Raw genomic sequence first — 27,292 nt, 5'->3', positions numbered from 1 at the left:
GGTCTGATGTTGCGGTTGTATAGAACGTTGGTTCGGCCGCATTTGGAATACTGCGCCCAGTTCTGGTCACCACACTACCAGAAGGACATGGAGGCTTTAGAGAGAGTGCAGAGGAGGTTTACCAGGATGTTGCCTGGTATGGAAGGGCTTAGTTATGAGGAGAGATTGCGTAAACTGGGGTTGTTCTCACTGGAAAGACGGAGGATGAGGGGTGACCGAATAGAGGTGTATAAAATTATGAAAGGCATAGGTAGGGTGAATGGTGGGAAGCTTTTTCCCAGATTGGTGGTGACGTACACGAGGGGTCATAGGTTCAAGGTGAGGGGGAGGGGAGGTTTAACACGGATATCAGAAGGACGTTTTTTTCACAGAGGGTGGTGGGGGCCTGGGATGCGCTGCCGGGCAAGGTGGTGGAGGCGGACACACTGGGAGCATTTAAGACTTATCTAGATAGCCACATAAACGGAGTGGGAATGGAGGGATACAAAAGAATGGTCTAGTTTGGACGAGGGAGCGGCGCGGGCTTGGAGGGCATTAGGGCCTGTTCCTGTGCTGTATTGTTCTTTTGTTCTCTCACTTTCTCGAGAAGTCTTGCATGGGGGACCTTTATAGTTGATATCGATTTTGTAGTTTATATGGATTTCAGCAAGGTCCCACATGGAAGACTTGTAAAGAAGATAAATTCTCATGGGATATAGGATAAAATGGCTCAGAATTGGCTCAGTTGAAGGAGGCAGAGGGTGATGACAGAAGGCTGCTTTAGTGACTGGAAGCAAGTGTCCAGTGGCGTACCACAGAGATCTGTGTTGGGCCCCCTATTATTTGTTATTTGTATAAATTGACATTGATGACTAAGTGGGGGGTAGGATTAGTAAGCTTACGGCTGACACAAAAATTGGACGGGTGGTTAACAGTGAGGTGGAATGTCTTGGGTTACAAGAAGATATAGATGGGTTGGTCAAATAGGCAGATAAGTGGCAGATGGAATTTAACCCTGAAAAGTGTGAGTTGATACACTTTGGAATGAGTAATCTAACAAGAAAGTACTGAATGAATGGTAGGACACTAGGAAGTTCTGTGTAACAAAGGGACCTTAGCGTGTTGTCCACAGATCTCTGAAGATGGAAGGGCATGTTAGTAGGGTGGTGAAAAGGCACATGGGACACTTGCCTTTATCAATCAAGCCATAGATTACAAAAGCAGGGAAGTTATGTTGGAGTTGTATAGAACTTTGGTGAGGCCACAGCTGGAGTTGTGTGTGTCGCCACATTATCAGAAGGATGTGATTGCACTGCGGGTGCAGAGGAGATTCACCAGGATGCTGCCTGAAATGGAACATTTAAGTTATGAAAAGAGGTTGCATCAGCTTGGGTTGTTTTTGTTGCAGCAGAGAAGACTGAGGGGCAAATTGGTCGAGCTGTACAAGATTATGAGAGACATGAACAGAGTGGATAAGGAGCAGCTGTTCCACTTAGTTGAAGAGTCAGTTACAAGGGAACATAGGTTCAAGTTGAGGGGCAGGACATTTAGGGGGGGTGAGGAAAAACATTTTTATTCAGGGGGTGCTGACAGTCTGGAATGCGCTGCCTGGGAGGGTGGAGAGGTGGGTTGCCTCACATCCTTTAAAAAGTATCTGGATGAACACTTGGCACATTATAACATTCAGGGCTATGGGCCAAGTGCTGGCAGATGGGCTTAGGTGGGAGTTCAGGTGTTTCTAATGTATTGCTGTGGACTCGATAGGCAGAAGGACTGCTTCTGTGTTGTATGATTCTGTGACTCACTGTTAAAAGTGGAGCAGAAACTTTGTTCAAAAGTGTAATTTGCAAAATCTCGACTGGATTGCAAACCACAAAGTGAATGTATGCTATGAAAGGAAATTTTGAGCATATTTTTGGGACTGGAGTTTGGAAACTCTGATATGACAATCATCTGGGGGGATTCTGAGGAGAAATCTGCAAACTCTCAATTTTGTCTGCTCAGAGACAATTGTAGCTTCATATGGACTTTGTCATCCGTGTTAATCATAAAATTTGCGTGTAATTGTTAAGTTAAAGGAGTGTTGTATTATAATCCATTTTACATGTTCAATAAATGTTTTTTTTCTTGTTTTAAAATTAATTAGCAGTCCTGTGACTCTGTTCCTCCACGTTTGATTAAAAAAAGTAAAAGCTATGGTCTTCTGCGCCAGGGTTCCATCCAGTCAGAACATTAACTGGGATGGTGACAGCCTGACATGGGAAAATTCAGGCTCATGTTTCCCTCTGCTTCCTGACCCTCTAGTCACTGGAAACCATTTCTCCTTATTGAGTCTGACAATACCCTATATGATTTTAAACAGTTTTATTAAATCTCTTCAAACTCCTGATGAGAAGCTGACTGCTTCTGTGTTGTATGGTTCGATGACTCTCTGTTAAAAGTGGAGCAGAAACTTTGTTCAAAAGTGTAATTTGCAAAATCTCGATGGATTGCAAACCACAAAGTGAATGTATGCTATGAAAGGAAATTTTGAGCATATTTTTGGGACTGGAGTTTGGAAACTCTGATAAGACAATCATCTGGGGGGATTCTGGGAGAAATCTGTGAACTCTCAATTTTGTCTGCTCAGAGACAATTGTAGCTTCACATAGACGTTTATGTCATCCGTGTTAACAATTACACACAAATTTTATGATTAAGTTAAAGGAGTGTTTTGGAGCAGTTAAGTGGCTGACTCCTTTTGTTCTGATGCTTGGTATCTGGGGCTGATGAAATATTTCAAAAAACTCACAAACACACTGGACCATCCTCTAAATACATCAGTTTATTATAGAAAATTCATGTAAATATATAGTTTATAATGATCTGTTAAAATGTACAAGTATCTTATAAAGCATATGCCATTCATTCGTGACAGCTGTTTGAAGAGAATTGTGTTTTAAAGGCAGGAGACCCTGTATTTCCACACAGTATTGAAAGCTTTCCTCCATAACCACTTGAGTCATCACCCTGCTACATAGAGGCTGACAATTCACTCGTTATTCTTACTCTTCTTATGGAACCTGCAGCTGTAACTCCTCGGGATCATCATCAAAATCACTCCCAGTCTCACTGGGGTCATCCGGCCCAAAACGAGAACTCCTTTTCCCAAACAGCAGGGGGTTCTGCTGCCTCCGCAACCTGCGTAACATAGAAGACAATTCTTAGGATTGAAGAGATTATCCCAGGTTACACAAAATCTACTGACTTTAGTGAGAAGCAGGTGACAGAGCCAGGTCCCTGGTACAGAGAAGACTGAGGCTATGAGAGCAATACCAGTGCTCCTAGGATACAAAAGAACAGTACAGCAGAGGAACATGCCCTTTGGCCCTCCAAGCCTGCGCCGATCATGATGTCTGCCTAAACTAAAACCGTGTGCACTTGCAGAGTCCATATCCTTCCATTCCCAACGTATTCATGTATTTGTCTAGTTGCCCCTTAAATGCCGCTATCGTATCTGCTCCCACCACCTTCCTGGGCAGTGCGTTTCAGACATTCACCATCTTCTGTGTAAAAAACTTGCCTTGCACATCTCCTTTAAACTTTTCCCCATGCACCTTAAACATATGTCCCCTAGTACTTGACTTTTCTACCCTAGGAAAGAGGACTATCCACTCTGTCCATGCCTTGTAAATCTCTGTAAGAAGTCTCACAACACCAGGTTAAAGTCCAACAGGTTTATTTGGTAGCAAATACCATAAGCTTTCGGAGTGCTGTTCCTTCGTCAGATGGAGTGGAAATGTGCTCTCAAACAGTGCAGAGACACAAAATCAAGTCACAGAATACTGATTAGAATGCGAATCCCTACAGCCAGCCAGGTCTTAAAGATACAGACAATGTGGGTGGAGGGAACATTAAACACAGGTTAAAGAGATGTGTATTGTCTCCAGACAGAACAGCTAGTGAGATTCTGCAAGCCCAGGAGGCAAGCTGTGGGGGTTACTGATAATGTGACATAAATCCAACATCCCGGTTTAGGCCGTCCTCATGTGTGCGGAACTTGGCTATCAGTTTCTGCTCAGCGACTCTGCGCTGTCGTGTGTTGTGAAGGCCACCTTGGAGAACGCTTACCTGAAGATCCAAGGCTGAATGCCCGTGACTGCTGAAGTGCTCCCCCTCAGGAAGAGAACAGTCTTGCCTGGTGATTGTCGAGCGGTGTTCATTCATCCGTTGTCGTAGCGTCTGCATGGTTTCCCCAATGTACCATGCCTCGGGACATCCTTTCCTGCAGCGTATCAGGTGGACAATGTTGGCCGGGTTGCAAGAGTAGGTACCGTGTACCTGGTAGATGGTGTTCTCACGTGAGATGATGGCATCCGTGTCGATGATCCGGCACGTCTTGCAGAGGTTGCTGTGGCAGGGTTGTGTGGTGTCGTGGTCACTGTTCTCCTGAAGGCTGGGTAGTTTGCTGCGGACAATGGTCTGTTTGAGGTTGTGTGGTTGTTTGAAGGCAAGAAGTGGGGGTGTGGGGATGGCCTTGGCGAGATGTTCGTCTTCATCAATGACATGTTGAAGGCTCCGGAGGAGATGCCGTAGCTTCTCCGCTCCGGGGAAGTACTGGATGACGAAGGGTACTCTGTCCACCGTGTCCCGTGTTTGTCTTCTGAGGAGGTCGGTGCGGTTTTTCGCTGGTCACCCTTCAACCTCCGTCGTTCCAGTGAGAACAAACCAAATTTATCCAACCTCTCCTCATAGCTCATACCCTCCAGACCAGGCAACATCCTGGTAAACTTCTATACCCTCTCCAATGCATCCACATCCCTTCTGGTAGTGTGACGAACAGAATTGTATACAATATTCTAAATGAGGTCTAAGTCAGGTTCTGTATAGCTGCAGCATGACCTGCCAAATTTTATACTCAATGCCCCAACCAATGAAGCCAAGCATGCCGTCTGCCTTTTTGACTACCTTATTCACCTGCGATGTGGAGTCTTTACCTGCATCTCACCCTGGCTCAAATTTAAACTTCTCCTTTACCTTAAGAGAACCGAGATAGAGGACAAAATTCTCAAAATTAAGCATCTTGAGTGAAAACCAACATTTCAACATTCAGCACAACCACATGGCAAAATAACATTTAAAACACAGAAGGAGGCCATTCAGTGTGGGACAGAGTGTAAAGGATGAAATAATTGGGGCTTATGGGAAAGGTAGTGATAAAAGTAGCCTGGATGATGAGTTCATAGCTGTTCGTAGAGCAGCCTGGTTTAGCATCAACCAGAGACAGATTATACTGAATATGGTCATGTGCAATGAGGGAGGATTCATTCATAACCTCATAGAGAAGGCACCCCTAGGTAGCAGTGATCAGAATATGATTGAATTTCACATTCAATTTGAGGAAGGGAGGAGTGGCAGACATTTAAAGAGATATTTCAGACTGCTCAGAAGAGATGCACTTCAATAAGAAAGACAGGCTCAAAGGGAATAAGTTAAAGATAGTACTGAATCAAAAGAAAGAAACATACAATTCTGCAAACCCGAGTGGCAGATCAGAAGATTGGACAGAACATTAAAAAAAACAAAATAACAAAGAGATTATTTTATTTATTAGTCACAAGTAAGGCTTACGTTAACACTGCAATGAAGTTACTGTGAAATTCCCCTAGTTGCCACTCCGGCGCCTGTTTGGACAGGCCGTGGGAGGAAACTGGATCTCCTGGAGGAAAACCACGCAGACATGGGAAGAACGTGCAAACTCCACACAGATAGTGACCCAAGCCGGGAATCGAACCCAGGTCCCTGGCGTTGTGAGGCAGCCGTGCCAACCACTGTGCCACCATGCCGCCCGGCTTAATAAGGCAGGAGAAATTATAGCTCAAGAGCAAGCTCCAAGCAACCATGGAATCCCTACAGTGCAGAAGGAGGCCATTTGGCCCATCAAGTCTGACTCTTTGACAGAGCATCTTACCCAGCCCCTCCCACTCCCCCTATCCCTGTGACCTCACACATTTACAATGGCTAATCTACCTGGGGGCATAGTTGTTTGGTAAGAGGCAGGAGATTTAGAGGGGGTTTGAGAGAAACATTTTTCACTCGAGAGTGATGGCGTATACTACCTGGGAAGGTAGTGGAGGCCAGAATCCTTACCTTCCAATCTTTAAAAATACCTGGGTGAGCACTTGAAATCTCACAACATTCAAGGATATGGGCCAAGTGCTGGAAAATGGGATTAGTGAGCCTCTAGTGGTAGTTATTGTCAGTGCAGCCTCGATGGGCCAAACGGCCCTTTCTGCCATGTATGACTCTATGACCTAATCTTTGGACTGTGGGAGGAAACCCATGCAGACACGGAGAGAATGTGCAAACTCCACACCGACAGTCACCCAAGGCTGAAATCGAACCCGGGTCTCTGGTGCTGTGAAGTAGCAGTGTACCATCGTCCACCCACTCACTAGAAGTACAAAAAAAGATAAGTTTCCAGAGGTATTTAAAAAGAAAATAATTGTGAATCAGGAGGTGGAAGGAAAGGGGAATCTTAGTTACAATACCTGGGAAAATGTACGAAGAAAATGACTATCTGGTAAGCCGCCAGGCCCTGATGAACTTTATCTCAGGATCATAAAGGAAGTGGTGGTTGTGATAGTAGATACATTGCTTTCAATTTTGCAAAATTCCTTAGATTCTGGAAAGGTTCCATTGGGTTGGAAAATAAGGAATGTAGGTTCTCTATTCAACAAAAGAGGGACACAGAGAGCAGGAAACAAAAAGCCAGTTAGTTTAACACCTTTCGTTGGGACATTACTGGAATCTATTATTAAGGAGCTTATAGTAAGACATTTTGAAAATTTCAATGCAATGAGGCCGAGTCAACATGCATTGTGAAAGGGAAATTATAATTGATTAATTTATCGGAGGTTTTTGAGGAAGTAAAAAGCGTTGTGGATAAAGGGGAACCGGTAGATGTGCTATACTTAAGATTGCCTCCAAGCTTGCCGCCCACAGCTTGCCTCCTGGACTTGCAGAATCTCACTAACTGTTCTGTCTGGAGACAATACACATCTCTTTAACCTGTGTTTAATGCTCCCTCCACCCACATTGTCTGTACCTTTAAGACCTGGCTGGCTTTAGGGATTCGCATTCTAATCAGTATTCTGTAACTTGATTTTGTGTCTCTGCACTGTTTGAGAGCACATTTCCACTCCATCTGACGAAGGAGCAGCGCTCCGAAAGCTTATGGTTTTTGCTACCAAATAAACCTGTTGGACTTTAACCTGGTGTTGTGAGACTTCATACTTAAGATTACCAGAAGGCATTTGACAAGCTGCCACATCAAAGGTTATTGTGGAAAATAAGAGTTCATGGAGTGTTCTGAGGTGAGGTGGAGGGAGCATAAAATTTCTTGGATGCAATTCCCTCTGTCTAAAATACTCCACTGACCTCCCTTGTGTATTTACAAACTGATGTGGAGATGCCGGTGTTGGACCGAGGTGGGCACAGTAAGAAGTCTCACAACACCAGGTTAAAGTCCAACAGGTTTATTTGGAATCATGAGCTTTTGGAACGCTGCCCATTCATCACTCACCTCTGAAAGCTTGTGATTCCAAATAAACCTGTTGAACTTTAACCTGGTGTTATGAGACTTCTTATTGTTTATAAACCGCTAGATGTTAGTTATATTTCAAGCACCAGCCTGGAAGGCTAATGCAAAGATGCTTAAAAATTAAAGTTTGCAGCAACATTGAAAGTCCTTGCCCTGCTTCGAGACTGCAGTTGTCGCACTGGTCCTGGCTGATGTTGAATTAAGACAATTGCTTCCTAAAGAATTTGATAGATATCGCCTCTTGCCAAGAATTCTCTCTCCTACACCTCCCTCTTCTAGCAGCTTATTCTCCTCTGTGTTACCTCTCTTCATTCTCTTCACCGAGACAGCAGCCAAACAGTGCGCTGATTTGAAAAATCCAAGAGTAATGTCACAGGAAAGCAGTAAGCTGATTGGTTGGTGAGTAACTGACAAAGAAACATTAGCTCTATTCTCTTTTCACAGATGCTGTCAGGCCTGCTGAGATTTTCCAGCACTTTCCATTTTTGTTTCAGCTTCCAGCATCCGCAGCATTTTGCTTTTAACTGAATTTAGGGACTGTGTTCAATTAGCTGAAGCTAAAAGAAACATATTGTTCATTGGGAAAGTATTACTTATTACCTGTATCTACATTTTACAGTTAAGAGACGTCAGGTGAGGACAGCCGAGTGGAACATGTGGCTTGTCACACATGGGGAATCCTGGATGCTTCCGGTGTCCAAGATGAACACATGTGCAGGAAGTACTCCCAACTGCAGAAGCTGGAGCTCTGGATTTCAGAGCTTTAGCAGCAGTTGGAGGCACTGTGACGCATCCCTCATGCTGAGAGTTACGTTGATAGCACACTTAGAGAGGTGGTCACACCACAGCTCAAGGACCTAGAGGAAAGAAGGGAATGGGTGATCACCAGACAATGCAGAAAGAACAGACAGGTAGTGCAGGAGTCCGCACTCAGTAACTGGTACTCCATTTTGGAAGCTGATAAGGGCACTGGTACTTCGGAGAAGTGCAGTTACAGCCAAACTTCTGACATCACAAGTGGCTTGGCTGTATGGGGGGGGGGGGGGGGGGAGGCGCGGGGGAGGGGGGGCGCGGGGACCGCGGGGAGGGGGGGGCCGCGGGGAGGGTGGGGCCGCGGAGGGGGGGCGCGGAGGGGGGGGGGCGCCGCGGAGGGGGGGGGGGGCGCGGGGGGGGGTGAGGGGGGTGGCGAGGGGGGCGAGGGAGGAGGAAAAAAGGAAGAGCAATAGTGATAGGGGATTCTTTAGTCAGGGGAGCAGACAGGCGTTTCTATGGCCAAAGACGTGACTCCAGGATCGTGTGTTGTCTCCCTAATGGCAGGGTCAGGAATGTCACTTAACGACTGCAGGGCACCCTGAAAGGTGAGGGCGGTGAGTTAGAGGTTGTAGTACATGTTGGTACCAACAATAGGTAAAATGAGGAATGATATCTTGCACCAAGAATTCAGGGAGCTCAGCAGTCGATAAAAAAGCAGGATCTCAATGGTTGTAATCTCTGGGTTATTCCTGATGCCACGTGTGAGGAAATAGTAAATAGGACAGATGAATACATGCCTCAAGACATTGCGTCAATACATTGCACCAGCAAGAGGGAGGGTTTTAGATTCCTGGAACTGTTTCTGAGGAAGGTGGGACATGTAAAAACGGGGCAGTCTACACCTGAATCACAATAAGGCCAACACCCTTGCGGGTACAACATAGAACATTACAGCGCAGTACAGGCCCTTCGGCCCTCAATGTTGCACCGACCTGTGAAACCAATCGAACCTACACTATTCCAATATCATCCATATGTTTATCCAATGGCCCTTTAAATGCCCTTAATGTTGACGAGTCCACGACTGTTGCAGGCAGGCATTCCACGCTCTTATTACTCTGAGTAAAGAACCTACCTTTAGGTTAGGTTTGCTAGTGCTGTTGGGAGGAGTTTAAACTAGTCTGGCAGGGAAAGGAGATGTGTATTGTATCATTATGTCGAAGGCCCAATAAGAACAAACAAACAAAGAACAATATAGCACAGGAACAGGCCCTTCGGCCCTCCAAGCCCGTGCCGCTCCCTGGTCCAAACTAGACCATTCTTTTGTATCCCTCCATATGGCTATCTAGATAAGTCTTAAACGTTCCCAGTGTCCCCGCCTCCACCACCTTGCCTGGCAGCGCATTCCAGGCCCCCACCACCCTCTGTGTAAAATATGTCCTTCTGATATCTGTGTTAAACCTCCCCCCCTTCACCTTGAACCTATGACCCCTCGTGAACGTCACTTCTGATCTGGGAAAAAGCTTCCCACCGTTCACCCTATCTATCCCCTTCATAATCTTGTACACCTCTATTAGATCTCCCCTCGTTCTCTGTCTTTCCAGGGAGAACAACCCCAGTTTACCCAATCTCTCCTCATAGCTAAGACCCTCCATACCAGGCAACATCCTGGTAAACCTTCTCTGCACTCTCTCTAATGCCTCCACGTCCTTCTGGTAGTGCGGCGACCAGAACTGGACGCAGTACTCCAAATGTGGCCTATACAGCTGCATCATCAGACTCCAGCTTTTACACTCTATACCCTCTGTGTTTCTGGCCTTTATCAGTCCCTCGATTGCTAAAGGCCAGCAGACCATACGCCTTCTGAACCACCTCCTCCACCTGCGGGGCCAATTTTAGAGTCCTATGGACCCAGACCCCAAGGTCCTTCTGATCCTCTACCGTACTAAGAGTCTTTCCCTTTATATTGTACTCCTTCATCCCATTTGACCTGCCAAAATGGACCACTACGCATTTATCTGGGTTGAAGTCCATCTGCCACTTCTCCGCCCAGTCTTGCATCCTATCTATGTCCCTCTGTAACTTCTGACAACCCTCCAGACTATCCACAACCCCATCAACCTTCATGTCATCGGCAAACTTACCAATCCATCCCTCCACTCCCTCATCCAGGTCATTTATGAAAATGACAAACAGCAAGGGTCCCAGAACAGATCCCTGGGGCACACCACTGGTGACCAACCTCCAATTAGAAAAAGACCCATCTATACACACTCTCTGCCTCTTTTGGGCAAGCCAGTTCTGGATCCACAGGGCAGCAGCTCCTTGGATTCCATGCCCTCTCACTTTTTCGAGAAGCCTTGCATGGGGGACCTTATCGAACGCCTTGCTAAAATCCATATAAGCCACATCTACTGCTTTCCCTTCGTCAATGTGTTGAGTCACATTTTCAAAGAACTCCACCAGGCTCGTAAGGCACGAACTGCCTTTGACAAAGCCATGCTGAGCATTCTTGAGCATACTAAACCTCTCTAAATGCTCATAAATCTTGTCCCTCAGGATCTTCTCCATCAGCTTACCAACCACTGAGGTTAGACTCACCGGTCGGTAATTTCCTGGGCTATCCCTATTCCCCTTCTTGAAAATAGGAACCACATCCACAATCCACCAATCCTCCGGCACCTCTCCCATCTCCATCGACGACGCAAAGATCATCGCCAGAGGCTCTGCAATCTCTTCCCTCGCCTCCCACAGTAACCTGGGGTACATCCCATCCGGACCCGGCGACTTATCTATCTTGATGCCATTCAAAGATTCCAGCACAACCTCTTTGTTAAAGTCCACATACTCAATCTTTTCAGTCCACCGCACGCCCACAGTACATCCACCCATGTCCTCCTCTGTGAAAACTGAGGCAAAATACTCATTAAGCACCTCTGCCATTTCTACTGGTTCCGAACTGATTTTCCCGCCTTCACCTTTTATAGGCCCTATTCCTTCACGTCTCATCCTTTTACTCTTCACATATTTATAGAACGCCTTAGGGTTTTCCTTAATTCTACTTGCCAAGGCCTTCTCGTGACTGCTTCTGGCTCTCCTAATTTCCTTCCTACAAGCCGTATACTCATCTAGATCCCTATCTTCGCCAAGCTCTCTGAACCTTTTGTATGCTTTCCTTTTCTTCTCGACTAGGTCCTGCACAGCTTTCGTGCACCACGGTTCCTTTAACCTCCCGACTCCTCCCTGTCGCTCGGAACATTGTCCTGTAGAACTCTAGACAGACATTCCTTGAAAAACTCTTCAGTAGATCTCCCCGAGAATACCTCCTTCCAATTTACTCCTCTAATTTGCTGCCTTATGCCTTCATATTTCCCCATACTCCATATAAACGCTTTCCTAGCTTGTCTGATCCTCTCTTTTTCCAATGCAAGCATAAAGGAGGTAGAGTTATGATCGCTATCCCCAAGATGCTCTCCCACTGAGAGATCTGACACCTGTCCAGGCTCATTGGTCAGTATCAGATCAAGTACAGCCTCTCCTCTTGTAGGCTTGTCCACATGCTGTGTCAGGAAACCTTCCTGAACATACCTAACAAACTCCTCCCCATCCAATCCCCTTACCCTTGGGATATTCCAATCTATGTTTGGGAAATTAAAGTCTCCCATCACAACAATTCTGCTATTATTGCAACTCTCCAGGATCTGTTTCCCTATCTGCTCCTCCACCTCCCTGTTACTATTGGGCGGCCTATAGAAAACTCCCAGCAAAGTGATCGACCCCTTCCCACTCCGAACTTCCATTCACAGAGACTCTGTAGACAATCCCTCCACAGCATACACCTTCTCTACAGCTGTGACACTATTCCTGATCAGCAGTGCCACTCCACCCCCTCTCTTGCCTCCCTCCCTGTCCTTCCTGAAACATCTGAATCCCGGCACCTGTAGTATCCAGTCCTGTCCCTGAGACATCCAAGTCTCCGTAATGGCCACCACATGACACTTCCAGGCATCGATCCACGCTCTGAGCTCATCCCCTTTATTCACTATACTCCTGGCATTAAAGTAAACACATCTCAATCCTTTGGTCTGAGCTCTCCCCTTCTCTTTCCCCCGTCCGTCCTCCCTCTTGCACCGTCTATAACCCTTCTCTGTTTGCGAGCTAACTTCCTCGCTCCCAGTCACCTCGTCTCGATCCTTGTCTCAGAAGCAACCAAGTCACTCTACATCCAATAAAGAATTATATTGTATTATGGTCGCTCATCCCCAAGGAGTCTCTCAAAACTAGATCGCCAGTTATTCCTTTCCCAATACACAATGCCTTTTGGGAACACTGCTGTACATCACTCTGTACAGGAATACTCGGGAATGCTGCTGTATGTAACTCCGTACCGAAACACTTGGGAATGCTGTTGTATGTCACTACTACGCTGAGAGACTTTGCCATTGCACCTCTCTCTCACTCCTCAACCACCTCATACAACAGCTCTACAGCATATGTCACTCAGTACAGGAGCATTTGCAAATGTTGATGTACGTCACTCAGTACAGGAACATTTGGGAATGCTGCTGTACGTCACTCTGGACAGGAACACCTGGGAATGCTGCTGTATGTCACTCAGTACACGAACACACGGGAATGCTGATGTATGTCACTCAGTACAGGAACACTCTGGTATGCTGCTGTACGTCACTCTGTACAGGACATGGGCGTCGCTGGCTTCCAGCATTTATTACCCATCCATAGTTGCCTGAGGGCATTGAGAGTCAACCACATTGCTGTGGCTCTGGTGTCTCATGTAGGCCAGCCTAGGTAAGGACAGCAAATTTTCTTCCCTAAAGGACATGAGTGAAGAAGATGGGTTTTCTGACAATCGACAATGGTTTCATGGTCATCAGTAGATTCTTAATTCCAGATTTTCTTTATTGGATTCAAACTCCACCATGGTGGAAAGGAAATCCCCAGAAACATTAACTGAGTTTCTGGATTAATAGTCTACTGTTAATACCGCTAGGCCACTGCCTCGCCAGGGATGCTGCTCTACATCACTCTGTACAGGAACACTCGGGAATGCTGCTCTACATCACACTGTACAGGAACACATGGGAATGCTGCTGTACATCACTCAAAACAGGAACACCCGGGAATGCTGCTGTACATCACTCAGTACAGGAACCCTCGGGAATGCTACTGTATGTCACTCAGTACAAGAACACTCGGTATGCTGCTGTACATCACTCAGCACAGGAACACTCAGGAGTGCTGTTCTACATCACTCTGTACAGGAACACTCGGGAATGTTGTGTACATCAATCAGTACAGGAACAACCGGGAATGCTGCTGTAAATCACTCAGTACAGGAACACTGGGAATGGTGCTGTATGTCATAGAATCATAAAAACACTACAGTGCAGAAGGAGGCCATTCAGCCCATTGAGTGTGCACCCATCCCAGGCCCGATCCCCACAACTCCACACATTTACCCCGCTAATTTCTCTAACCTACACATCCCTGAACACTATGGGCAATTTAGCATGGCCAATCAATCTAACCCGCACATCTTTCGACTGTGGGAGAAAACTGGAGCACGTGGAGGAAACCCACACAGACACAGGGAGAACATGCAAACTCCACACAGATAGTGACCCAAGCCGGGAATCGAAGCCATGTCCCTAGAGCTGTGAAGCAGCAGTGCTAACCACTGCGCCCTTGTCAATTTGTACAGGAACAAAGAACAGTACAGCACAGGAACAGGCCCTTTGGCCCACCAAGGTTGCGCCGATAACGTTGTCCTATCGATCTAACGGTCTGTATCCTTCTATTCCCCGCCTGTTCATTTGTCTATCCAGATAAGACTTAAATGTCATTAACATGTCATAGAGGTTTACAGCATGGAAACAGGCCCTTCGGCCCAACTTGTCCATGCCGCCTTTTAAAAAAAAAACCCTAAACTAATCCCAATTGCCCGCATTTGGCCCATATCCCTCTATACCTGTCATACTCATGTAACTATCTAAATGCTTTTTGAAAGATAAAATTGTACCCGCCTCTACTACTACCTCTGGCAGCTTGTTCCAGACACTCACCACCCTCTGTGAAAAAATTGCCCCTCTGGACACTTTTGTATCTCTCCCCTCTCACCTTAAACCTATGCCCTCTAGTTTTAGATTCCCCTACCTTTGGGACAAGATATTGATTATCTACCTTGTCTATGCCCCTCATTATTTTATAGACCTCCATAAGGTCACCCCTCAGCCTCCTACGCTCCAAAGAAAAAAGTCCCAGTCTATCCAGCCTCTCCTTATAACTCAATCCATCAAGTCCCGGTAGCATCCGAGTAAATCTTTTCTGCACTCTTTCTAGTTTAATAATATCCTTTCTATGATCGGGTGACCAGAATTGCACACAGTATTCCAAGTGTGGCCTTACCAATGTCTTGTACAACTTTAACAAGACGTCCCAACTCGTGTATTCAATGTTCTGACTGATGAAACCAAGCATGCTGAATGCCTTCTTCACCACTCTGTCCACCTGTGACTCCATTTTCAAGGAGCTATGAACATGTACCCCAGATCTCTTTGTTCTGTAACTCTTCCCAACGCCCTACCATTAACTGAGTAAGTCCTGCCCTGGTTCAATCTACCAAAATGCATTACCTCGCATTTGTCTAAATTAAACTCCATCTGCCATTCGTCAGCCCACTGGCCCAATTGATCAAGATCCCGCTGCAATTGGAGATAACCTTCTTCACTGTCCACCATGCCACCAATCTTGGTGTCATCTGCAAACTTACTAAACGATGTAGATAGGCCAACAAGAGGCGAGGCCAACAAGAGGCGAGGCCACATTGGATTTGGTACTGGGTAATGAACCAGGCCAGGTGTTAGATTTGGAGGTTGGTGAGCACTTTGGTGATAGTGACCACAATTCAGTTACGTTTACTTTAGCGAAGGAAAGGGATAGGTATATACCGCAGGGCAAGTGTTATAGCTGGGGGAAAGGAAATTATGATGCGATTAGGCGAGATTTAGGAAGCAGAGGATGGGGAAGAAATCTGCAGAGGATGGGCACAATTAAAATGTGAAGCTTGTTCAAGGATCAGCTACTGCATGTTCTTGATAAGTATGTACCTGTCAGGCAGGGAGGAAGTAGTTGAGCGAGGGAACTGTGGTTTACGAAAGAAGTTGAATCTCTTGTGAAGAGGAAGAAGGAGACTTATGTAAAGATGAGACATGAAGGCTCAGTTAGGGCGCTTGAGAGTTACAAGTTAGCCAGGAAAGACCTGAAGAGAGAGCTAAGAAGAACCAGGAGGGGACATGAGAAGTCTTTGGCAGGTAGGATCGAGGAAAACCCTGAAGCTTTCTATAGGTATGTCAGGAATAAAAGAATGACTAGGGTAAGATTAGAGCCAGTCAAGGACAGTAATGGGAAGTTGTGCGTGGAGTCCGAAGAGATAGGAGAGGCGCTAAATGAATATTTTTTGTCGGTATTCACACAGGAAAAAGACAAGGTTGTCGAAGAGAATATTGAGATACAGGCTATTAGACTAGACAGGATTGAGGTTCATAGGGAGGAGGTGTTAGCAATTCTGGAAAGTGTGAAAATAGATAAGTCCCCTGGGCCGGATGGGATTTATCCTAGGATTCTCTGGGAAGCTAGGGAGGAGATTGCAGAGCCTTTGACTTTGATCTTTATGTCGTCATTGTCTACAGGAACAGTGCCAGAAGACTGGAGGATAGCAAATGTTGTCCCCTTGTTCAAGAAGGGGAGTAGAGACAACCCAGGCAATTATAGACCAGTGAGCCTTACTTCTGTTGTGGGCAAAGTATTGGAAAGGATTATAAGAGATAGGATTTATAATCATCTAGAAAGGAACAATTTGATTAGGGATAGTCAATACGGTTTTGTGAAAGGTAAGGTCGTGCCTCACAAACCTTATTGAGTTCTTTGAGAAGGTGACCAAAGAGATGGACAAGGGTAAAGCAGTTGATGTAGTGTACATGGATTTCAGTAAAGCGTTTGATAAGGTTCCCCACGGTAGGCTCTTGCAGAAGATACGGAGGCATGGGATTGAGGGTGATTTTGCGGTTTGGATCAGGAATTGGCTAGCTGTAAGAAGACAGAGGGTGGTGGTTGATGGGAAATGTTCATCCTTGGAGTTCAGTTACTAGTGGTGTACCGCAAGGATCTGTTTTGGGGCCGCTGCTGTTTGTCATTTTTATAAATGACCTGGATGAGAGCGTAGAAGGATGGGTTAGTAAATTTGCGGATGACACTAAAGTCGGTGGAGTTGTAGACAGTGCGGAAGGATGTTGCAGGTTACAGAGGGACATAGATAAGCTGCAGAGCTGGGCTGAGAGGTGGCAAATGGAGATTAATGCGGAAAAGTGTGAGGTGATTCACTTTGGAAGGAGTAACAAGAATACAGAGTACTGGGCTAATGGTAAGATACTTGGTAGTGTGGATGAACAGAGAGATCTCGGTGTCCATGTGCATAGATCCTGAAAGTTGGCACCCAGGTTGGTAGGGTTGTTAAGACGGCGTACAGTGTGTTAGCTTTTATTGGTAGAGGGATTGAGTTTTAAAGAACAAAGAGAACAAAGAACAGTACAGCACAGGAAAACAGGCCCTTCGGCCCTCTAAGCCTGTGCCGCTCCTTGGTCCAACTAGACCAATCATTTGTATCCCTCCATTCCCAGGCTGCTCATTGGACTATCCAGGTAAGTCTTAAACGATGTTAGCGTGCCTGCCTCCACCACCCTGCTTGGCAGCAAATTCCAGGCCCCCACCACTCTCTGTGTAAAAACATCCCTCTAATATCTGAGTTATCCTTCGCCCCTCTCACCTTGAGCCAGTGACCCCTCGTGATCGTCACTTCTGATCTGGGAAAAAGCTTCCCACCGTTCACCGTATCTATACCCTTCATAATCTTGTACACCTCTATTAGATCTCCCCTCATTCTCCGTCTTTCCAGGGAGAATAACCCCAGTTTACCCACTCTCTCCTCATAGCTAAGACCCCCCATACCAGGCAACATCCTGGTAAACCTTCTCTGCACTTTCTCTAATGCCTCCACATCCTTCTGGTTGTGCGGCAACCAGAACTGGACGCAGTACTCCAAATGTGGCCTAACCAGCGTTCTATACAGCTGCATCATCAGACTCCAGCTTTTATACTCTATACCCTGTCCTATAAAGGCAAGCATACCATATGCCTTCTTCACCACCTTCTCCACCTCTGTTGCCACCTTCAAGGATTTGTGGACTTGCACACCTAGGTCCCTCTGTGTTTCTATATTATTGATGGCTCTGCCATTTATTGTATAACTCCTCCCTCCATTATTTCTTCCAAAATGCATCACTTCGCATTTATCTGGATTAAATTCTGCCACCTCTCCGCCCAATTTTCCAGCCTATCTATATCCTGCTGTATTGCCCGACAATGCTCATCGCTATCCGCAAGTCCAGCCATCTTCGTGTCATCCGCAAACTTGCTGATAACACCAGTTACACCTTTTTTCAGATTTGTTCTTTGTTCATTTGTAATTGTTTTGTAGTATCGTGTTTGTACTAACCAACGGAATATCTTTGCGTTGTTTGTGGCCTGGGGGGTATCCCCCCCCCCTCCCCTCCCCTGGATAGAGTGACCCCCGGGGGGTGTGACATCCAGTTGGGGAAAGTGTCCGGGGCACCCAGAGGGGTAACACCGGGGGGGTTTTGTTCTCCGGGAGAAAAATTGGGAAGGCAGGCCGAATTGAGTATCCCGGAGAGCTTTTCCCACCGCCCCAGCCGAAAATCCGGAAGGCAGTCCGGATTGAGTAGGTTCGGGGTGGTTTTCCTGTCCCCCCGCCTCCAGTCGAACATCCGTCAGGTGGAACCCCCGGACCTGAGTACCTCTGGAGGGTTGCATCCCCCGGCAGGGGAAAAACCCGGGAGGCGGTGCCCTGGAGGGCGGCGGAGATGCTGCAATGTTTATTCTTGTTGTGTTGTACTAATGTTTGTCACTTTGTAGATTATGATTTGTAATTGGAGGTGTATTGAGAGGGCAATGCCCTGGAAAACTATGACCGTTAGTGAACCCTTCCGAAATAGAAGATAGTAACTGATCAATGGATGGCGTTAGCCATTGGTAATGTATTTTTTGTGTATTTGTAATTGCTTTGTATTAACGTATTTGTGATAAATAAAAAGAAACCAGTTACACCTTCTTCCAAATAATTTATATATATCACAAATAGCAGAGGTCCCAGTCAAGAGCTCTGCGGAACACCACTGGTCACAGACCGTCAGCCGGAAAAAGACCCTTCGACCCCTACTCTCTGTCTCCTATGGCCAGGCCAGTTCTCCACCCATCTAGCCACTTCTCTTTGTATCCCATGAGCCTTAACCTTCGTAACCAACCTGCCATGTGGGACTTTGTCAAATGCCTTACTGAAATCAATAAGGAGCCATGATGTCATGCTGCAACTGTACAAAACTCTGGTGCGGCCGGACTTGGAGTATTGTGTACAGTTCTGGTCACCGCATTATAGGAAAGATGAGGAAGCATTGGAAAGGGTGCAGAGGAGATTTACCAGGATGTTGCCTGGTATGGTGGGAAGGTCTTATGAGGAAAAGCTGTTTTTGTTAGAGAGAAGAAGGTTAAGAGGTGACTTAATAGAGGCATACAAGATGATCAGAGGATTAGATAGGGTGGGACAGTGAGAGCCTTTTTCCTCGGATGGTGATGGCTAGCACGAGGGGACATAGCTCTAAATTGAGGGGTGATAGATATAGGACAGGTGTCAGAGGTAGGTTCTTCACTCGGAGAGTAGTGGAATGCCCTGCCTGCAACAGTAGTGGACTCGCCAACATTAAGGACATTTAAAGGGTCATTGGATAAACATATGGATGATATTGGAATAGTGTAGGTTAGATGGGCTTTAGATTAGTTTCACAGGTCGGCGCAACATCGAGGGCCTAATTGCCTGTACTGCGCTGTAATGTTCTACGCCTCCTATATTCTCATCCAAATCATTAATATAAATGACAAGTAACAGTGGGCCCAGCACTGATTCCTGAGGCACACCGCTGGTTACAGGCCTCCAGTTTGAAAAACAACTCTCTCCAACAACCCTCTGGCTTCTTTCAAGAAGCCAATTTTGTATCCATTTCGATACCTCACCCTGGATCCTGTGAGATTTAACTTTACGCAACAACCTACCAACCTTCTTGGTTACCCCTTCAAACAACTCAATCAAATTTGTGAGACATGATTTTCCACTCACAAAGCCATGATGACTGTCCCTAATCAGTCCTTGCATCTCTAAATGCCTGTCGATCCTCTCTCTCAAAATACCTTCCAACAACTTACCCACCACAGATGTGAGGCTCACTGGCCTGTAGTTCCCAGGCTTTTCCCTGCAGCCCTTTTTAAACAAAGGCACAACATTTGCCACTCTCCAATCTTCAGGCACCTCACCCGTGACTAACGATGATTCAAATATCTCGGCTAGGGGACCCGCAATTTCCTCCTTAGTCTCCCACAATGTCCTGGGATATACCTCATCAGGTCCCGCAGATTTATCTACCTTGATGCGCTTTAAGACTTCCAGCACCTCCTCCTCTGTAATATGTATACCCCTCAAGACATCAATATTTATTTCCCCAAGTTCCCTAAGATCCATGCTTTTCTCAACAGTAAATACTGATGAGAAATATTCATTTAGGATCTCACCCATCTCTTGTGGATCCGCACATAGATTACCTTGTTGATCCTTAAGAGGCCCTACTCTCTCCCTTGTTACTCTTTTGCCCTTTATGTATTTGTAGAAGCTCTTTGGATTCTCCTTTGCCTTATCTGCCAAAACAATTTTGTGTTCCCTTTTTGCCCTCCTGATTTCTTTCTTAACTCTACTCCTACACCCCCTATACTCTTCAAGGGATTCACTTGATCCCAGCTGCCTATGCATGTCATGTGCCTCTTTCTTCTTCTTGACCAGGGCCTCAATATCCCGAGTCATCCAGGGTTCCCGACTTCTGCCAGCCTTGCCCTTCACGCCAAGAGGAATGTGTTTACCCTGAACCCTGGTTAACACACTTTTGAAAGCATGCCACTTACCAGATGTCCCTTTTCCTTTCCACAGACTCCCCCAATTAACCTTTGAAACTTCTTGCCTGATACCATCAAAATTGGCCTTGCCCCAATTTAGAATTTTAACTTTTGGGTCAGACCTATCAATCTCCATAGCTATCTTAAAACCAATAGAATTATGGTCACTGGTCCCAAAGTGAACCCTCACTAACATTTCTGTCACCTGCCCTTCCTTATTTCCCAAGAGGAAGTCAAGTTTTGCCCCCTCTCTAGTCGGGCCATCCACATACTGAATGAGAAGTTCCTCCTGAATACACGCAACAAATTTCTCTCCATCCAACCCTCTAATACTATGGCTGTCCCAGTCAATGTTGGGAAAGTTAAAATCTCCGACTATTACCACCCTATTTTTCTTGGAGCTATCTGTAATCTCCTTACATATTTGTTCCTCAATTTCCCGCTGACTATTTGGGGGCCTATAGTACAACCCTAGCAAAGTGATTTCTCAGTTTTTATTTCTCAGTTCTACTCATATAGTGGCCGAACCCTCGGATACATCCCCTTTCAGTACGGCCGTGATGCTTTCCCGAATCAAAAGTGCAACTCCCCCTCCTCTCTTACCTCCTGTTCTATCTTTCCTATAGCATCTGTACCCTGGAACATTAAGAACATAAGAACATAAGAAATAGGAGCAGGAGTAGGCCATCTAGCCCCTCGAGCCTGCCCCGCCATTCAATAAGATCATGGCTGATCTGACGTGGATCAATACCACTTACCCGCCTGATCCCCATAACCCTTAATTCCCTTACCGATCAGGAATCCATCCATATTCAGCGAGGTAGCCTCCACCACCTCAGTGGGCAGAGAATTCCAGAGATTCACCACCCTCTGGGAGAAGAAGTTCCTCCTCAACTCTGTCTTAAACCGACCCCCCTTTATTTTGAGACTGTGTCCTCTAGTTTTAACTTCCTTACTAAGTGGAAAGAATCTCTCCGCCTCCACCCTATCCAGCCCCCGCATTATCTTATAAGTCTCCATAAGATCCCCCCTCATCCTTCTAAACTCCAACGAGTACAAACCCAATCTCCTCAGCCTCTCCTCATAATCCAAACCCCTCATCTCCGGTATCAACCTGGTGAATCTTCTCTGCACTCTCTCCAATGCCAATATATCCTTCCTCATATAAGGGGACCAATACTGCACACAGTATTCCAGCTGCGGCCTCACCAATGCCCTGTACAGGTGCATCAAGACATCCCTGCTTTTATATTCTATCCCCCTCGCGATATAGGCCAACATCCCATTTGCCTTCTTGATCACCTGTTGCACCTGCAGACTGGGCTTTTGCGTCTCATGCACAAGGACCCCCAGTTCCCTTTGCACGGTAGCATATTTTAATTTGTTTCCATTGAGATAGTAATCCCATTTGTTATTATTTCCTCCAAAGTGTATAACCTCGCATTTCTCAACGTTATACTCCATTTGCCATATCCTCGCCCACTCACTCAGCCTGTCCAAATCTCTCTGCAGATCTTCTCCGTCCTCCACACGATTCACTTTTCCACTTATCTTTGTGTCGTCTGCAAACTTCGTTACCCTACACTCCGTCCCCTCCTCCAGATCATCTATATAAATGGTAAATAGTTGCGGCCCGAGTACCAATCCCTGCGGCACGCCACTAGTTACCTTCCTCCAACCGGAAAAACACCCATTTATTCCGACTCTTTGCTTCCTGTCGGATAGCCAGTCCCCAATCCACTTTAACACACTACCCCCAACTCCGTGTGCCCTAATCTTCTTCAGCAGCCTTTTATGGGCTGCCAGTCCTGTCCCTCCCTTAGCCATGTTTCAGTAATTGCTATAATATCCCAGTCCCACGTACCCGTCAATGCCCTGAGTTCATCTGCCTTGCCCATCAGGCCTCTTGAATTGAAATAAATGCAGTTTAATCTGGACTTCCCTTGCTCTGTCTTGCTTTTGCCTGATCTGTCTGGTACTCGGATCACTGACACTGCCTTTACTAATTAATGTGCTGTCTTTAACTTCCGTGCTGTCCTCAAACTTCTCTTCTATCTCCCTACTGTTTTGGATCCCAGCCCCCTGCCAAACTAGTTTAAACCCTCCCGAGTGGCTCTAGCAAATCTCCCCGCCAGGATGTTAGTTCCCCTTCAGTTCAAATGTAACCCTTCCCCAGAAAAGATCCCAATGATCCAAAAATCTAAATCCCTGCCCCCTGCACCAGCTCTCAAGCCAGGCATTCATCTGCCTAATCCTCCTATTCCTATTTTCACTCGCTACTGGTAGTAGTCCTGAAATTACTACCTTCGAGGTCCTGCACGTTAGCCTTCTGCCTGACGCTCTATATTCACATTTCAGGACCTCATCCCTGTTCCTACCTATGTCGTTGGTACCAATATGTACAACGACCTCTGGCTGCTCACCCTCCCCCTTAAGAATGTCCTGCAATCGCTCAGAGACGTCCTTGACCCTGGCACCAGGGAGGCAGCACACCATCCTGGAGTCTCAATTGCAGCCACAGAAATGGCTGTTGGTGCCTCTAACTAGCGAGTCCCCTATTACTACTGCTCGCTCGCTCTTTGCCCGACCCTGTCCCACAGCAGAACCAGCTGTGGTGTCACAGGCCTGGCTACTGCTGGTATAAGAACATAAGAAATAGGAGCAGGAGTAGGCCATCTAGCCCCTCAAGCCTGCTCCGCCATTCAATAAGATCATGGCTGATCTGATAGTGGGTTCAGTTCCACTTACCCGCCCGCTCCCCATAACCCTTAATTCCCAAAAATCTATCTATCTGTGACTTAAACACATTTAACAAGGTAGCCTCTACTCCTTCATTGGGCAGAGAATTCTAAAGATTCACTACCCTCTGGGAGAAGTTCCTCCTCAACTCTGTTCTAAATTGACTCCCCCGTATTTTGAGGCTGTGCCCCCTAGTTCTTGTTTCCATTGTAAGTGGAAATAACCTCGCTGCTTCTACCCTGTCTAGCCCCTTCATTATCTTATATGTCTCTATAAAATCTCCCCATAACCTTCTAAACTCCAATGAGTACAGGCCCAGTCTACTCAATCTCTCCTCATAAGCTAACCCCCTCATCTCCGGAATCAACCTGGTGAACCTTCTCTGTACCCCCTCCAAAGCTAATACATCCTTTCTTAAGGGGATTAAAATTGTACACAGTACTCTCCCCCTGACAGGCTATCTCCCTCAACAGCTTCCAAAATGATATACCTGTTTGAAAGGGAAATAGGCACAGGAGACTCCTGCACCACCTGCCTGCCTCTCCTGGCAGTCACCCATCTACCTGTCTGAACCTGTGGTGTGACAACCTCCCTGTAACTAGTGTCTATCACACTGTCTGCCTCCTGTATGTGCCGCAGTGCATCCACCTGCCGCTCCAACTGAACAATGTGGTCTGTGAGGAGCTGCAACTGGACACACTTCCTGCAGACAAAGTTGTCAGGGAAACTAGATTGTTCCCTAATTGCCCACATCTGGCAGGAGGAGCATGCCACTGTCCTAGCTGCCATATTGCCCTTATATGGATGAAAGAATTGCAACTCATCTCTCCCTTGCTTGTGGTCCTCCTGCTGACTTTTTTTTTTGGTGAGAGGAGGAGGGAGGGAGGGAAACACTAAAGTAGTGTTTGGGGTTTAACTGTCCCCTCACGGCAGCTCCTCCACAAACCACCTTCTGGTCACAGTGACTGCACTTATGCAAATGTGACCTGCAACCGCCAATCACCTTCGCTGGTAAGTTAGTTTTATACTCATTTGTTACGCTCTGCTCCGCCCGCTCCCTGCAGACTAGGCCACGAATCCCCGAGGTAAGTTAGTTTTATACTCACTGTTACGCTCTGCTCCGCCCGCCTCAACCGCCTCACTTGGCAGTGCATTTCAGGCCCCCACCACCCTCTGTGTAAAAAACCTCCCCCACACATCTCAACTGCATGTTTCCCCCCTTAGCTTGAAGTTGTGCCTCCTTGCAATTGCCATTTCTGCCCAGTGAAAAAACTTCCAACTGTTCACCTTACCTATGTCCCTTATAATTTTATAAACTTCTATCAGGTCACCCCTCAGCGTCTGTTTTTCCAGGGGGAACAATCCCAGTTTATTCAATCTCTCCTCATAGTAATACCCTCCATAGCAGGCAACATCCTGGTAAACCTTTTCTGTACTCCCTCCAAAGCATCCATGTCCCTCTGGTAGTGTGGCGACAGAATTGGACACAGTGTTCCAAGTGTGGCCCAACCAACGTTTTATATAACTGTAACATAATTTGCCAACTTTTATACTCGATGCCTTGGTCGATGAAGGCAAGCATGATATATGCTTTCTTCACCAACTTTTCCACCTGTGCTGCCACCTTTAAGGATCTGTGGACCTGTACTCCCAGACCCCTCTGTCTGTCTGTGCTCCTGATGGTTCTGCCATTTATTTTATAGCTCCCACCTGTATTGGATTTACCAAAATGCATCACCTCGCATTTGTTTGGATTACATTCCACCTGCCATTTCTCCACCCAATTTTCCAACCTAAAAATATCCTGCTGTACTCTCTGACAATCTTTATCGCTATCCGCAACGTCATCAATCTTAGTATCATCCACAAACTTGTTAATCACACCAGCTACGTCCCCCGCCACACCCCCCCCCCCCCCCCCCCCGCCCCCCGAGTCATTTATATATATTACAAACAGCAGAGGTCCCTGATCCCTGTGGAACACCGGGCTATAAGGCTTTGGCACACAGGGCTTAGGCAGAAAGGGCGAGCAGGGGTGAGTTTAATTCATTTTTGCTGTTTCTACCTGGTACTGGCAAGGTATCGAGAGGGGATGGGTGTGCAGGCAGTGCTATGTTCCTCTTGCACTATGTTTGAGGTGAGGGACGACGACAGTGTCCCTGCTGATTACATCTGTGGGAAGTGCACCCATCTGCAGCTCCTCCAAAACCGTGTTAGGGAACTGGAGCTGGAGTTGGATGAACTTAGGATCATTAGGGACGCAGAGGTGGCCATAGACAGAAACTTTAGGAATATAGTTACTCCGAGGAATGAAAACAGATGGGTGACGGTGAGAGGGGCTGGGAGGAAGCAGTCCGTGCAGGGATCCCCTGTGGTCGTTCCCCTTAGCAACAAGTATTCCGCTTTGGATACGGTTGAGGGGGATGACATACCAGTGGTGAGCCGCAGTGAGAGGATCTCCAGCACTGTGTCCGTCTCTGTGGCTCGGGAGGGTAAGGGGCAGAGCGGGAGGGCAATAGTTATTGGGGACTCGTTAGTTAGAGGAATAGATAGGAGGTTCTGTGGCAGCAAAAGAGACTCACGGATGGTATGTTGCCTACTGGATGCCAAGGTCCGTGACGTCTCAGACCGTGTTTTCCGGATTCTGAAGGGGGAGGGGAAACAGTCACAAGTCGTGGTGCACATTGGTACCAATGACATAGGTAAGAGAAGGGACGGGGATTTAAAGCAGGAATTTCTGGAGCTGGGCTGGAAGCTGAGAGCCAAGACAAAACATGTGGTCATCTCTGGTACGTTGCCGGTGCCACGTGATAGCGAGTTGAGGAACAGGGAGAGAGTGCAGTTAAACATGTGGTTGCAGGGATGGTGTAGGAGGGAGGGTTTCAGATACGTGGATAATTGGAACACATTCTGGGGAAGGTGGGACCTGTACAAACAGGACAGGGTGCACCTGAACCAGAGGGGCACCAATATCCTAGGAGGGAAATTCGATACGGCTCTTCAGGGGGGTTTAAACTAATTTGTCAGGGGAGTGGGAAAAGGAGTTGTAGTCCAGAAGTCAGTGAGGGTGGTGAGGTATTGGGGAAGGTATCAGGGTCAAGGGTGGGTACCGGGAGACAGGAAGGTGGGTTGAAGTGTGTCTACTTCAATGCAAGGAGCATCCGGAACAAGGTGGATGAACTTGGGGCGTGGATTGGTACTTGGGACTACGATGTTGTGGCCATTACGGAGACGTGGGTAGAACAAGGACAGGAATGGTTGTTGGACGTTCCGGGGTATAGATGTTTCAGTAAGTGTAGGGAAGCTGGTAAAAGAGGTGGAGGAGTGGCATTGTTAATCAAGGATAGTTTAACGGCTGCGGAAAGGCACTTCGAGGGGGATCTGCACACTGAGGTAATATGGGCTGAGGTTAGAAATAGGAAAGGAGCGGTCACGTTGTTAGGAGTTTACTATAGGCCCCCAAATAGTAATAGAGATGTGGAGGAAGAAATTGCTAAGCAGATTATGGATATGTGTGGGGTCACAGGGTAGTTGTCATGGGGGACTTTAACTTTCCAAATATTGATTGGAACCTTCATAGGTCAAATAGTTTGGATGGGGCAGTTTTTGTGCAGTGTGTGCAGGAGGGTTTCCTGACACAATATGTGGATAGGCCGACAAGAGGTGAGGCCACATTGGATTTGGTAAAGGGAAATGAACCGGGCCAAGTGTTAGATTTGGTTGTGGGAGAGCACTTTGGAGATAGTGACCACAATTCGGTGTCTTTTGTTATTGCAATGGAGAGGGATAGGGCCGTACGGCAGGGCAAGGTTTACAATTGGGGGAGAGGTAATTATGATGCAATTAGGCAAGAATTAGGGGGCATAAGTTGGGAACAGAAACTGTCAGGGAAAGGAACTAATGAAAAGTGGAACTTTTTCAAGGAACAAATACTGGGTGTCCTTGATTGGTATGTCCCTGTCAGGCAGGGAGGAAATGGCCGAGTGAGGGAACCATGGTTCACGAAAGAGGTGGAATGTCTTGTGAAAAGGAAGAGGGAAGCTTATGTCGGGATGAGGAAACCAGGTTCAGATGGCTCGATTGAGGGTTACAAGTTAGCAAGGAATGAGCTGAAAAAGGGGCTTAGGAGAGCTAGGAGGGGACATGAGAAGT

At 46.7% G+C, this 27,292-nt stretch overlaps 1 protein-coding gene across 3 annotated transcripts in view; it reads right to left on the bottom strand.

Moving 5' to 3' along the window:
* Positions 1-2,783: 2,783 nt before the first annotated feature.
* Positions 2,784-27,292, bottom strand: part of LOC144492778 (coiled-coil domain-containing protein 102A-like) — a 309,064-nt gene continuing 284,555 nt past the window's right edge. For 2 of the 3 annotated variants that reach the window (XM_078211197.1, XM_078211198.1), the window contains one exon: positions 2,784-3,159. In XM_078211197.1, the coding sequence (XP_078067323.1) occupies positions 3,033-3,159 (127 nt within the window). In that variant the 3' untranslated portion in view covers positions 2,784-3,032. Of the gene's footprint in view, positions 3,160-8,161; positions 8,419-27,292 lie in introns of all 3 variants that reach the window. The other variant, XR_013497635.1, reaches the window with a different exon arrangement.

The sequence above is a fragment of the Mustelus asterias genome, chromosome 4, assembly GCF_964213995.1.
Source record: "Mustelus asterias chromosome 4, sMusAst1.hap1.1, whole genome shotgun sequence".
Classification (NCBI taxonomy): domain Eukaryota; kingdom Metazoa; phylum Chordata; class Chondrichthyes; order Carcharhiniformes; family Triakidae; genus Mustelus; species Mustelus asterias.
Note: the sequence above shows the minus strand (reverse complement) of the source record. Positions and strands in the feature narration are given on the sequence as shown.